The following is a 13,870-nucleotide window of genomic DNA, read 5'->3' on the forward strand; positions in this document are numbered from 1 at the left end:
CACCCGGACAAACACACAGTCACACACAATCCCCCGCACAAACACACAGTCACACACAATCCCCCGCACAAACACGCAGTCACATACAGTCCCCCGCACAAACACGCAGTCACATACAATCACCCGGACAAACACACAGTCACACACAATCCCCGGGACAAACACACAGTCACACACAATCCCCCGCACAAACACGCAGTCACATACAGTCCCCCGCACAAACACGCAGTCACATACAATCCCCAGGACAAACACGCAGTCACATACAATCCCCCGCACAAACACACAGTCACACACAATCCCCCGCACAAACACACAGTCACACACAATCCCCCGCACAAACACGCAGTCACATACAGTCCCCCGCACAAACACGCAGTCACATACAATCCCCAGGACAAACACGCAGTCACATACAATCACCCGGACAAACACACAGTCACACACAATCCCCCGCACAAACACACAGTCACACACAATCCCCCGCACAAACACGCAGTCACATACAGTCCCCCGGACAAACACGCAGTCACATACAATCACCCGGACAAACACACAGTCACACACAATCCCCGGGACAAACACACAGTCACACACAATCCCCCGCACAAACACGCAGTCACATACAGTCCCCCGCACAAACACGCAGTCACATACAATCCCCAGGACAAACACGCAGTCACATACAATCCCCCGCACAAACACACAGTCACACACAATCCCCCGCACAAACACACAGTCACCTGCAATCGCCCGCGCGCCCGGCCTCACGCCGTCCAACGGGCCTAAGTGGAGCCACACAACCTTGCACCCGCCACAGTCACCCAGTCACAGATATGGACGTGGACTCACACTCGCCCGGACCTGGCGCGGGTCCGAGCAGCCTCCCCCGCCCCCCCCCCCCCCCCCCCCCCCCCCCGCGCTCCCGGGCCACAGAGCTCCCCCCGCCCTCGGGCACAGCAGCCTGCACGCACGCAGCACCTCTGCTTACCTGTCACCCGCAGAAGGAGAGCTGTGAGCAGGGCACCGACCATCCACGTCCAGGGCGGTCCTGTCCCAGCCATGGTCCCTGCACCCGGCAGGGGGACAGAGAGCGGGAGGCCAAGTGATGACGGGCACCCCCTCTCCTTCCTCCCCTCCCCCGGGTCCTAGGGCGGAGAGGGGCCCCGGGACACTGCCCACCTGGGAACCGACCCTGCAGTCGGGGCCGGGAGGGAGGTCAGAGAGAGCTGCCTCTCCCTCGCTGCCCCCCTCCCCTCGCCCGGCCTCACCTGCACGTCCCCTCGGCAGGGGGTGGGGAGCCCACTCCCAGCTCAGCGCAGACGTCTCGGGCCCGCGCCGTCCCGCCGCCGCCGCCTCCTCCCCGGCGCCCGGCACCCCGTCTGGGTTATAACCACCCACGGCCGCCCAGGGCGCATTCCCGGGGAGTGAGGCGTCCTGGCGGGTCTTAGCAATCACTCCTCTCGCCTGCCCCCACTTCCGCCCCCAGAGCACCCCCCCACCCAGTCCCCACAGCCACTCCCCGCCTCCTGGCCTCGGGATGGGGAGGGGTCTGCGCTCAGGGCGCGCGGCTCGGCCCCAGGTTTTTCCCGGTTCCCCGCGCCTGCTCTCACCTCCTGTCACCCTTCCAACCCTCGTCTCCGCGTTTCCAACTCGTCCACCTTCCAGTCTCTCCCTCTTGGCTTCCCCCCGAATCTATGAGTCTCTTTCGGGATAAGGTGTCCACAGAGGATCACTTTTTGCCTCTCTCTCTCTCTCTCTCTCTCTCTCTCTCTCTCTCTCTCTCTCTCTCTCCAATCCCCGTCTCTCTGTGTCTCAACGTGTCTGTTCCTCCCTCCCTCCCCCTGGGCCTTTCTGTGGCTCCACATCTTGCCCTTGTTCTGCGTCTCCACGATCCTCTCTCTTTTGAATGCTTCAGAGCACTTTGCTTGTCAAATACCCGCTGCAATTCTTCTTTATTTTTTTTTTTAAACGGCTTAATGGAGAGATAACTGGGGCGCAAGAAACCGTGCGAACTTCACACGTACAGTTTTCAGAGCTGTGAGGCGCGCCCGCCCAACCATGGCCACCATCATATCCTTGCCCCTTCGTGTGTCTGTGATTCCTGGTCAATCTCTCTCCACCTCTGGGTTTCTGTATCGTTCCTCCCCTGTGCTCGATCCTCCTCAACCTCTCTCTGAGTCTCTCTCTCTCTCTCTCTCTCTCTCTCTCTCTCTCTCTCTCTCTGTCCCTCCGGCTCTCCAACCCTGCATTTTGGGTCCAGAAAACTCAGGCCACTTTGCCAAGACACCCCACAACCCCTTCTCTTGCGGCACCCTGGTGCTACGGAGCAGGGAGCAGAAAGGGGTCAGGATCCAGCCCCCCCTCCCCCCGCAGGTGCGGTGGCTCAGCTGCACAGCCAGGCGTGGGTGAGAAAGTTGGGCAGGGCCACCTGAGGCTGAGGGGGTGGGTGGCTCCTGGCCCTTTGAGAAATGGGGCACTGGGTGGGGAACCCCAAAGGCGACTTGTCCCTCCCTGGTCCCGGGCCATCTGGGGCTGCCTCTCCTGACCTCTTCTCCATCCGGTCTTTCTGGGTGCCCCCGACTCTGTGCAAACATCTCTCACTGTGACTCCAAGTGTTTGTCCCCACGAGGCTGTAAGAGCCACACACTCATTCAGCACGTACAGGCTGAGCACCTACTGTGCGCCTGGCTCATCTACCCAAGACAAATGGACACAGATGCTGGCCTGGTGGAGGTCACATGCCTTGAAGGGAGGTCACAGCTGTCTCCCTCACTCTGTCCTGAGGAGGGTCTGAGAGCCCTTGAGGCTGGCTTAGTGCACAGGGGGAAAATATCTACACTAATAAAAGAGAAACATGGTAATTGGCGTACGACCGCTACCCTTCCCATTGGCTAATCAGCGTATCCTTATGCAAATTAACTGTCAGCCAAGATGGTGGCCGGCAGCCATGCACTGAAGCGAGCAGGGAGGCTTGCTTGCTTCAGTGACTGCGGACTCCAACGTTCCCACCTAACTTGCCGGCCTCTCAGCTGCAACTCTAAGCAACTATGTACTATGTTGCAAATAAGAAGCTGGACTGAAAGCCAGCCAGACTGCAACATTGTATCGATGTTTTCAGCAGCGAGGCCTCAGAGCTAAAGCTGGCCCAGAATAAAAAAGAAAAAAAAAAGAAAACAAGGAGTGGTTGGGAGCTTCAGTTACTCGCCAGCCGGAAAACAGCCCTCAGCCCCTCACCCAGACTGGCCAGGCACCCCAGTGGGGACCCCCACCCTGATCCAGGACACCCTTCAGGGCAAACCAGCCGGCCACCACCCGTGCACCAGGCCTCTATTCTATATAGTAAAAGGGTAATATGCCTCCCAGCACTGGGATCAGCGGAGCAGCGAGGCACCCGGCACCAGGATCAGCATGACAGGGGGCAGAGCCCAAAACCCCTGATCGCCCTGCAGCTCTGTGTGTGACAGGGGGCGGGGCCACAACCTCCCTATCCGCCCTGCTCTGTGTGTGACAGGGGAAGGCGCCCCAACCCCCTCCCCGCCACGGGCCCTGCTCTGTGTGTGACAGGGTAGAGCCAGAACCTCCCCATTGGCCCTGCTCTGTGTGTGACAGGGGGCGGTGCCCCTACTCCCCTATCGGCCCTACTCTGTGTGTGACAGGGGGGAGCTCCCCAACCCCCTGATCGACCCTGTTCTGTGTGTGACAGGGGGTGGCGCAGCAACCTCCCCATCAACCCTGCCTTGAGTGTGACAGGGGGCGGCGCCCCAACTTCCCAATTGGTCCTGCTCTGAGCCCGACCAGGGGCTGCACCTAGGGATTGGGCCTGCCCTCTGCCACCTGGGAGCAGGCCTAAGCCAGCAGGTCGTTATCTCCCGAGGGGTCCCAGACTGCGAGAGGGCACAGGCCGGGCTGGGGGACCACCCTCCCCCACCCCGAGTGCACAAATTTTTGTGCACTGGGCCTCTAGTCCTATATAACAAAAGCCTAATATGCAAATCAACTGAATAGCAGAACAACCGGTCACATGACACACACTGACTACCAGGGGGCAGATGCTGAATGCAGGAGCTGCCCCCAGCCCACAGGCCCCAGGCCAGTCAAGGCAGGTGCCAGTGGGGGGGGGGCCCCAGTCGCCCCACGTGACTTAGATGTTGTTTTGTCTTCCTCAGGGATGGGGCCGTGGGGGTTGTAAGAGAAGAATGCCTCTCTGGGGACAGGCCCGGGCCTGGGGTTTGGGGACAGAGGGGTGGACACAGGTTGGGGTCACTCGTGGTGCATGTTGATGGGAGAACCCCAGAAGGCATGCGGAAGCCTGGGTCCTCACTCAGCTCTGGCTGTCTGCTCCTCCCTGCCCATCCCCCCACCTCGAATGCACCCCAGTGAGATATTCTAATACCCAGATCTGACCCCGTCCATCCTTCCCTCAGGGTCCTCAGGATCCAGGCCAGCTTCTTCCGCCTGGCGTTCCAGGCCTAGCACCATCTCCCACGGACCCTGGAGGATTAACCGCCTAAGCCGGCCAGGCTGCTGGAAGCACTAAGCATAGCTGGGTCCCAGGGCAGCAGAAGTGGGAGAAAAACAACAAGTGTCACCAGCAGTGAAATTTACTCTTTATTCAGCAGGCAGGCGTGCCGGGCCCTGGTGCCCGTGTTTCCCACGTTCCAGACCTTGAATCCTCCCAACGGCGGCCACTGAGTTATGAGGAGCACAGTGTTATTGTCCCTATTTTACAGATGAGAGTCTGCACGGGTAGCAAGAGGCAGAGCTGGGGTTCCAACCCGGGTTTCTCCAGGCGCGTGCCCACTCCTCTGCGGGGAGACAACATGCCCCTGGGATCATCAGGAGGGAGGGCTGCTCGGAAGCCAGTTTCCTGTTTTCTCTTCGTGGTGGGGGCAAGACCTCAGCCCGGGTCCCCGCTCACCCCCAGGGATGGGGCTGGGGTAAAATCAGGCAGAATGAAGCATTAAGGGTTGATTCTGGGCGGGGTTGGAGGGGAGGAGGCACGGTCTTGATCAGAGATGTCCTGGAGGCGGTACGGAGAGGTCGAGGTCAAGGGTTGGATGCCACATGTCAGAGTGAGTTGGCCCAAATGGTTCTCCGGACCCACTGGTGATATCTGCACACGTTGGTGTAGACTCCCGGCTTCTCCTTGGATCCACAGGGGACGTCACCCCATGATACCAGGCCTCGGAGACGGTTTCCACACACGAGTGGGCCCCCGGAATCGCCCTTCGGGGAAAGAGGGAGAGAGTCAGTAATACAGGGAGAGAGAGACAGAGACAGAGAGACAGGAGGAGACGCGGACATGCAGAAAGGGAGAGACACTCAGAGAGGGAGAGACTCAGGGACAGACAGACAGACAGACACACACACACACACACACACACACACACATTTTTTATTGCTTTCAGAGAGGGAGAGGGAGAGAGAGATAGAAACATCAATGATGAGAGCGAGTCATTGACCAGCTGTCTCTTGCACGCCCCCAACTGGGGACCGAGTCCGCAACCCGGGCATGTGCCCTTGACCGGAATCGAACCTGGGACCTTTCAGTCCGCAGGCTGATGCCCTATCCACTGAGCCAAACCAGCCAGGGCTCTCTCACCCTTTTCATGCCTCAAAGTCTCTCCCAGCTTATCTCTGTAAAGCCCCAGTAAGGTCTCTGTGTGTGTGTGTGTCTCTCTCTTCCTGTCTCTGTCTGTGTTTTCGTGTCTCTGTCCTTTGCTGTATAGCTGGAGGGTCCCGTCATCGGTCTCACCTGGCAGGAATCCTTCCCGTACTTCTCATCCCCAGCACACACCATGTTTTGGGTGATCTGGCCAGGGTAGGCACGCTCACAGTCCTGATGAGGTACCAGGTGGACATCTGCACACTGGATGGTGTTAGGAAACGCACCTGACGAGAGAGAGAGAGAGAGGGGGTGGGGCGGGCTCACTTCAGAACCCATCCTTCCCACATCCTCCCCAGCGACCATCCGAGCCCTACAACTCCTCCCTCCTCTGCTGGTCCCCATTGCCCACTGGTTCCCTTCTCCCCATTTGTCTCTTATTCTTAAAACCCATTTCCATTGGCCTGGACTCTTGATAGGTCCTTCTTTATGCCATTCTTCCCTCCCGTTGGCTCGTCTTCCTCATTAGTCCCTCCCGTCTCATGAGTCCTCATTTCCTGTTGGTTTTTCCTATCTCCTAGGCCAGTGATGGCGAACCTATGACACGCGTGTCAGAGGTGACACGCGAGCTTATTTTTGGGGTTGATTTTTCTTTGTTAAATGGCATTTAAATATATAAAATCAATATCAAAAAAATAGAAGTCTTTGTTTTACTATGGTTGCACATATCAAAAAATTTCTGCGTGTGACACGGCACCAGAGTTAAGTTAGGGTTTTTCAAAATGCTGGCACGCCGAGCTCAAAAGGTTCGCCATCGCTGCCTTAGGCCCTGCCTCCGCTTCTCTCTCCTCCACTGCCCCCACCTTCTCCAGTAGTTCCAGCCGACCTCCAGAGCTTCCTCTAACAGTGACCGCCCCTGTCACACCCCTTTGCCCTTCATTGGACCATCCTTGCTCATTGGCGCATCCTGGTTGGTCATCACTGGACCATTAGTCCTTTCCTAACTGGGCCCTTCTTTGCCCGTTGGCTCTCCCTTCCTATTGGCCCTTCATCCAATGGTCCATCTCCCTCATTGGTCCTTCCCTAAATGGCTTTGCCCTTCCATTGGCCCTTCATCCAATGGTCCATCTCCCTCATTGGTCCTTCCCTAAATGGCTTTGCCCTTCCATTGGCCCTTCATCCAATAGGGCACCTTCTTTTTTGGTCCTTCACTTACAGGCCCACCATTAATGTTTCCTGCTGACTTACTGGACTACTTTCTTCCTCTAGGGACTCCCTTTGACTATTCACTCTTCCCCCATGGTCCCTCCCCCATTAGCTCTCTCTACCCATCCACTTTCTCAATTCACACCCTTCCGCTGGCTCCCCTGCTTTATTCATCTCTCTTCTCCCATTAGTCCCTCCTCCACTCACCCCTTCTGATCATCAGGGCAGCCTGATTGGTCCCTTTCGACAACTGGCCTCCTTTCTGATTGGTATCTCCCCATGGGCCCTTCCCCCTCCTCACTGACCCATCATCTTATGGCCCATCCAGCCATACCATTCACCCGTTGGTCTACTTTCTCCATTGGCTAGTCACTCATTAGCCCCACTTCCATATTTGTCTTCCCCTCCCCTTTGACCTTTCACCAGGGACACACGGCCCCATTGGTCCTCACTGTCGGACCACCTTCACCTTTGACCCTTCACCCTTTGGCCCACCTTACCCAGGACCCATTGGCCTGCTTCCCCATCTTACTGACCACTTGCTGTCTTGCCCCAGCCCAGGATTTGGCAGCTGGTGCGGTTGGCCGAGCAGTCTCTCTCCAGGGCCAGGGGCCGGATGCGGTCCGAGAGTTTGGCTGGGCGCGTCAGGCGTAACAGCATGATGTCCTGGTCATGAGTGTCCGCGTTGTAGCCAGGGTGGACCACGGTCTGGACAACAGAGCTCTGCTCCTGGAAACTCTCTCTTTCGTAAAGGTTGTGCTTCCCCAGGTAGACCTGAAGATTCCTGGGAGAGAGGAAAAGGGCGGGGGTCTCACCTTTAGCCCCTGGGCTGCGGCTGAGACTCCAGATGGGGTGGCGGTGGGAAGTGAGGTAGCCTGGTCCACCACGAACTATCTGGCCTTGTTTCCTTCCGTCTTCCCAGCTCAGTAAATGACGACTCTATCCTTCCAGCATAAACTTGGAGACTATGCTTGACTCTTTATTTCATGCCTTCATGACTCTTTATTTCACGTCTAAGCATTCCGGAAATCCTTTCGTCTCTTCAAAGTGTACCCAGAATCTGACAGCTGCGCGCCTCCCCCACTGCTACCGTCTTGGTCTGAGCAACCATCATCTTTTACTCGGGCTACCGCAGTAGCTACCTCGCTGGACTCCTTGTTTCTGCCGTTGGCCCTCTGTGGTCTATCTTCCACAGAACAGCCGTAGATGTTTCAACAACCTAAGCTGGTCCTGCCCTTTGCTCAGAATTCTCCCATGACACCCAACTCACTCTGAGGAAAGACCGAAGTACTCACCATGGTCTACGTAGTCTGCCTGTCACCTCACAGATATCTCCTCCCACCACCTCCCCGCCCCCCCCCCCCCCCCCCACACACACACACACCAACCTCTTTCTTCTCCGGCCACACTGGTTTCCCTGCCTTTTCTTGAACACAACAGTCATCCTCCCACCCCAGGGCCTTTGCACTGGCTGCTTGCTCTGCCAGCAACTATTCCCCCCCCCCCCCCCCCCCAGATATCTGCATGGCTCCCTCCCTCACCTACTTCAGATGTCACCTCCTCATTTGAGGCCTTCCTTGCAACCCAATTAAGATGTAAATATCCACCCCAGCAGGTAATTCTTATCTCCCGCTCCCGTCTTCTTCTCCAGCAGAAAACCTATCATTATTCTTTTCTGTATAATATATGTGTTGTTAAATATTTACTTGTTGTATTGTCTCTCCTCCTACCATCACCTCAGTGCCCAACAGGACTGTCTGCAATGATGAAGATTTATCTGCGCTACGTGATACCGTGGCCACTAGCCACAGGCAACTACGGAGCACCTGAAACATGGCTCATGAATTTGGGATTTCATTTCATCTTTTAAAAAAATATATAGCCCTAACCGGTTTGGCTCAGTGGATAGAGCATCGGCCTGCGGACTCAAGGGTCCCAGGTTCGATTCCGGTCAGGGGCATGTACCTTGGTTGCGGGCACATCCCCAGTAGGGGGCGTGCAAGAGGCAGCTGATCGATGTTTCTCTCTCACTGATGTTTCTAACTCTCTATCCCTCTCCCCTCCTCTCTGTAAAAAATCAATAAAATATATATTAAAAAAATATATATATTTTTTATTGATTTCAGAGAGGAAGGGAGAGGGAGAGAGAGAGATAGAAACATCAATGATGAGAGAAGCATTGATCGGCTGCCTCCTGCAGGCCCCCTACTGGGAACTGAGCCTGCAACCCAGGCATGTGCCCTTGACCAGAATCAAACCCTGGACCCTTCAGTCCGCAGGCTGACGCTCTGTCCACTGAGCCAAACCGGCTAGGGCCATTTCTTTTTTATTCATGTAAATTTAATGAGCCATATGTGGCTGATGGCGCGATTCTAGAATATCAAGATGGGGATGTTTGTTTTGTTCAGATACAGTATCCTCAGAGCCTAGACCAGTACCTGGAACATGACGGGTATTCAAGAAATACTTGTGAAATGGATCCAAGAGCCACTCCCTTGCTCAAAAGCCTCCCATAGCTCCCCATGGCCCTCAGAATACAGCCCAAGGGTCCTGTCCCACCGTTCTCTGCCCCCCCCCCCCCCCCCCCCCCCCCGTGAACTGGTAACGTTCCAGAGTGTTCTCAGTTCAGGGCCTTTGCCTTGTGTTTCTCCTGCTCTAAATGCTCTCCCCTCAGCTTCCCTGGGCCTCACCGTCTCGTTTTCCGTGCCTCAGTTTGACTTTCAATTCATTCACCCACAGTAGGTGCCTCTGCTCTTTTCTCTCCAGAAGCCATTCCTGTCCTTCTTCACGGGACTCGGGGTAATTTGTAATTATACCATTTTTTCAGGGGTTGGTTTGCTAACCGTCTTTCTGTCCCGGTGTCCCCAGGGGCAGGGACCGTCATCCCCTCCTGAATCCCCACTGTACCCCAATCTGGCCCTTAGTGGGTGCTCTCCGTCAATGGGCACTGAAGGGATGAATGAGGATGGGGGGGGTGGTGAGGCCAGTTCTCCCTGAGCATGGCGGAGCCCACCCTGGGGTCCCTGAGTCCATGACGGGACCCCCTCCTCCCACAGTAGGTGAGGTCTCAGTTGCCTGCCACACACGGGAGTCGTCCCTGGCTGTTTCCCTGAGCCTCAGTTTCCTCATCTGCAAAATGGGGCCAGTAGGCCCTTCCCGTGGAAACGGAATGTCACTGCTTCGCCAGGGCACCGGGCCCGCCGCCGTTAGCGCCAAACAGCGGCTGTTCATCTAACGTGCGGTCGTCCGTGCCCCGAGGATCTGTCCCAGGCCCTGTCCGCTCCTCTATCCGGGCCCGCTTTTTGGGTGACCTCATCCGGTGCCGTGCCTTTAAGTACTACCTGCTCGCGGATGACGCCTTCATCTCTACCTCCCGCTCTGACCTCTCCCCGGAGCGCCAGCGGCCAACCTGGCATCCTTCCTGGCCAGCTCCCAGGTGTCTCAGACTCATCTTGGCAAAAAGCAGAAATGCCTGACGCTCCCCCGGCCCCGGGCCTGTCTCCAAGCTGCTGCTCTCTCTCTCTTCCCCCGACGACGCAGCCAGAGACACAACCTAACACCCCCGTCGGTCGTCCAGGTCAAATCCTGGGAGGCCAGCCCTGCTCGCTCTCTTCCTCTCCCGTCCCACATCACCCAGTCCTGCTGGCTCAGTCTCCAAAGAACTCCCAAGGTTTCTAACTTCTGTTGGCATGCCCCCAGCCAGCATCCTGGCCCCAGCCAGCATCTTATGGCGCCGGACGGACGGACGGACGGACGGTGTGGCCGGGGCCTCCTCACGCACCCGTTCACCTCCTCTCGCCCCGTCCACGTCCCACAAGGTAGCCAGATCGCTTCTGACAACGAAATCAGATCTTGCTGCTGCCCAGACTCAAACCCGCCTGTGCGGGCTTCACCCTGCACCTAGAACGAACCCGTCTCTCCCTACAGGCTCCTCCTTGCACCACCAGCTCCCCGGGGAGAAGGCCAAGTTCACCAGAGCAGCAGCAGCAGCTCTGCCTGTTTTCTTCCCGGCTCGATCCCCAGGGCCCCACGAGGCGCCTGGCCCATATTCAGAGCTCAATTAACTATTGGCCAAATGAGACTGGTTATCAGATGGCCTCGCTCCGGGCTGGGGGGGGGGGGAACACGCGTGCCATTCCGTGCCTGACTGAAGTCTGCAAGACCTCGGCGGGCTCTAATTGCCACCACTCCCCGTGTCCGCGGTGTGGCAACTCACGGTTTTCTGCAGTGCGCGGCCGTGAGGACCCACGACGGGTGGATGAGCACCCCTCCGCAGAGCAGCTGGCCCGAGTTGTAGAGGGCGGCTTGGTAGGGGTGGGACATCCGCGCGCAGGGCCCGCCAGACAGCACCTTATCCTTCCTCTCGGCCTGGACTGCGGGAGGAGGGGGGCAGCGTCAGAGGGGAGGTCTGGAGAGAGCAGGTGCGAACCCCGTCCTGTCTTAGTCATCCAGATGGCCCCCATCCCCACACCCAGCTGTGTCCAGCCCCCCCCCCCCCCCACCCCCATCTTCCCGGCCATCTCCCATCCCCTTCCCTTCTGTATCCCCCGTCTCTCACCTCGTCTCCCGCATCTTCCTCATCCCCCACCCTCCCTCCCCCTCCACGCCTGTGTGGCTCCCACCTCCACCATCTCCAGTTCTAATCTCTGCCCCATCAGCAACCCCCACCCTGTCCCCAAACCTCCCCAATCCCTCACCCCGCCTTTCCCCCACCTGCTGCGGTCAAGACCAGGGCTGCAATCAGCGTCTTCATGGCCGGTCCTGGGAGGGGAAGCCAAGTGCTCCATCAGGCCCCGCTCAGGCCCCACGCAGGCCCCTCCCCCTTCTCCCTCCTCCCGCCCGCTCCTCCCTGGCCTGCCCTGCTCTCCAGACCCCTGCCTTCTGATCTTCATCCAGCCTCCCGATGTGTGGTCTCCTACACCCCTGCCTCCCAGCTGAGGGTCCCCTGAAGCCAGGGGCCAGGGAGACCCCAGCACTGCCCCTGCTGGTCCCAGGGGCTACTCGGTGCAGCAGGAGTCACAGGCAGTCGTTCTAAGCCTCTCCTCTCGGTGGGTGGCGTTTGCCCGCCTAGTAAGAGGGAGGGCTGGCCCCAGGGGCCCCTGACAGTCCTTCCTCCCCATGCATCTTCCTCCGCACCTCGGCTCTGGACTCGCCTGCTGCTCACCCCCACACTTGCAGATCCTGGGGTGCGGTGCGGTCTTACCTGCTGGGGGCCACTGCCTACCGGGCCGGGGATACTGCATGTCACAGGCAGAGAGTCAGAAACACAGGGAGCTGAGCGGAGCAGAGGGGTTGGCAAGGCAGTGAGGATCCCCAAAAACAGGAGAGAGAGACAGACACCCAGAAAGAGAAAGAGAACGAGGCAGGCGGACAGCGGCAGAGGTCGGGGCTGTGGGACCAGGACGTCGAGGGCCTGACGGATACTCCAGGCTCCGGGCTTCCCTGCAAGTGGCTGGTCTTTTCCCCAGAAGCTCCTGAGCTTCCTTTTAACCCACATCTCCCAGGTCCCCGAGGCTGGAGGCTGCCCCGCCCATTTCCTCCTCACCTGCCCTCCCACACACATTCTTCCACCCGCCACCGTGCTGCTCCTGATGACCCCTGACCCCAGCTTCCAGGAAGGAGCACATTGTCCCTAAGTGCCCTGGGAGCCCCGACTCCTGGGTCTGAGGGAAGGGAGGGAGGCGGGGGCTGGACTCCTGGGTCTGAGGGAAGAGGGGTGGGGGGTGGGGGCCTGGACTCCTGGGTCTGAGGGAGGAGGGGCTGGGGGCCTGGACCCCTGGGTCTGAGGGAGGAGGGGCTGGGGGCCTGGACTCCTGGGTCAGAGGGAGGAGGGGCTGGGGGCCTGGACCCCTGGGTCAGAGGGAGGAGGGGGCTGGGGGCCTGGACCCCTGGGTCTGAGGGAGGAGGGGGCTGGGGGCCTGGACCCCTGGGTCAGAGGGAGGAGGGGCTGGGGGCCTGGACCCCTGGGTCTGAGGGAGGAGGGGCTGGGGGCCTGGACCCCTGGGTCAGAGGGAGGAGGGGGCTGGGGGCCTGGACTCCTGGGTCAGAGGGAGGAGGGGCTGGGGGCCTGGACCCCTGGGTCTGAGGGAGGAGGGGCTGGGGGCCTGGACCCCTGGGTCTGAGGGAGAAGGGGCTGGGGGCCTGGACCCCTGGGTCTGAGGGAGGAGGGGCTGGGGGCCTGGACCCCTGGGTCAGAGGGAGGAGGGGGCTGGGGGCCTGGACCCCTGGGTCTGAGGGAGGAGGGGCTGGGGGCCTGGACCCCTGGGTCAGAGGGAGGAGGGTCTGGGGGCCTGGACCCCTGGGTCTGAGGGAGGAGGGTCTGGGGGCCTGGACCCCTGGGTCTGAGGGAGGAGGGGGCTGGGGGCCTGGACCCATGGGTCTGAGGGAGGAGGGGGCTGGGGGCCTGGACTCCTGGGTCTGAGGGAGGAGGGGGCTGGGGGCCTGGACTCCTGGGTCTGAGGGAGGAGGGGCTGGGGGCCTGGACCCCTGGGTCAGAGGGAGGAGGGGGCTGGGGGCCTGGACTCCTGGGTCTGAGGGAGGAGGGGCTGGGGGCCTGGACCCCTGGGTCAGAGGGAGGAGGGGGCTGGGGGCCTGGACCCCTGGGTCTGAGGGAGGAGGGTCTGGGGGCCTGGACCCCTGGGTCTGAGGGAGGAGGGGCTGGGAGCTGACCCCTGGGTGTCGAGAGGGACAGATGGGACCTCGCCCCTCCTCATTCCCTCTAGGTTTTGAGCAAGAAAGTGGCTGAGGACCGACATGTGGGCTCCCGGGTAACCCAGCATCGCCCGGCTTTCAGGGGCCCCACCACCCCTGTCTGTCCCTGCTCAGGACCCACAAGCCCTGGTGCCCTGGGAACCAGGCCGCGCGGGGTCAGTGGGGTTGGGGTGATTCACCAACCTGCCGTCAAGTCCCTCTGAGCGTGCGGGTGACCTCCTTGTCCCCACGAGAGAGTGAGCCAGCAGTGAGAGAGCGTGTGTCACCGGGCTGGGACTCGACCCTGCCCGGGGCCGGGGCGCAGGCCGGGGTGCAGGCCGGGGCGCTGTGGGGAAAGGCCTGGAA

At 59.5% G+C, this 13,870-nt stretch overlaps 1 protein-coding gene across 4 annotated transcripts; it reads right to left on the reverse strand.

Annotated features, from left to right (window-relative positions):
- Nucleotides 1-4,593: 4,593 nt before the first annotated feature.
- Nucleotides 4,594-13,870, reverse strand: LOC138999930 (kallikrein-6-like). Of its 4 annotated transcripts, none has more exons than XM_070402147.1 (7): nt 13,709-13,870; nt 12,018-12,088; nt 11,528-11,575; nt 11,031-11,187; nt 7,351-7,598; nt 5,759-5,895; nt 4,594-5,229 (listed from the first exon to the last, which is right to left on the reverse strand). In XM_070402147.1, the coding sequence occupies exons 2-7, from the start codon at nt 12,055-12,057 to the stop codon at nt 5,071-5,073; spliced, it is 789 nt and encodes a 262-aa protein (XP_070258248.1). In that variant the 5' UTR covers nt 12,058-12,088; nt 13,709-13,870; the 3' UTR covers nt 4,594-5,070. The 4 variants fall into 4 exon arrangements, with proteins under 4 accessions (XP_070258248.1, XP_070258251.1, XP_070258250.1 ...); XM_070402150.1 differs by having other exon boundaries at nt 12,018-12,051; nt 13,709-13,869; XM_070402149.1 differs by lacking the exon at nt 12,018-12,088 and having other exon boundaries at nt 13,709-13,868.

This window comes from Myotis yumanensis, unplaced genomic scaffold (genome assembly GCF_028538775.1).
Source record: "Myotis yumanensis isolate MYYU_CA2020_CCGP unplaced genomic scaffold, mMyoYum1.0.hap1 SCAF_23, whole genome shotgun sequence".
NCBI classification, from domain to species: Eukaryota; Metazoa; Chordata; class Mammalia; order Chiroptera; family Vespertilionidae; genus Myotis; species Myotis yumanensis.

What these genes read in the sequence shown, in the direction of transcription:
- LOC138999930 (XM_070402147.1), bottom strand. Translation starts at nt 12,057, where the DNA reads ATGCAGTATCCCCGGCCCGGTAGGCAGTGGCCCCCAGCAG. An exon ending in TAGGCAGTGGCCCCCAGCAG is followed by an intron (nt 11,576 to 12,017) that starts GTAAGACCGCAC and finishes TTCCCCTCCCAG; the next exon opens with GACCGGCCATGAAGACGCTG. An exon ending in CCTGGTCTTGACCGCAGCAG is followed by an intron (nt 11,188 to 11,527) that starts GTGGGGGAAAGG and finishes CTCCTCCCGCAG; the next exon opens with TCCAGGCCGAGAGGAAGGAT.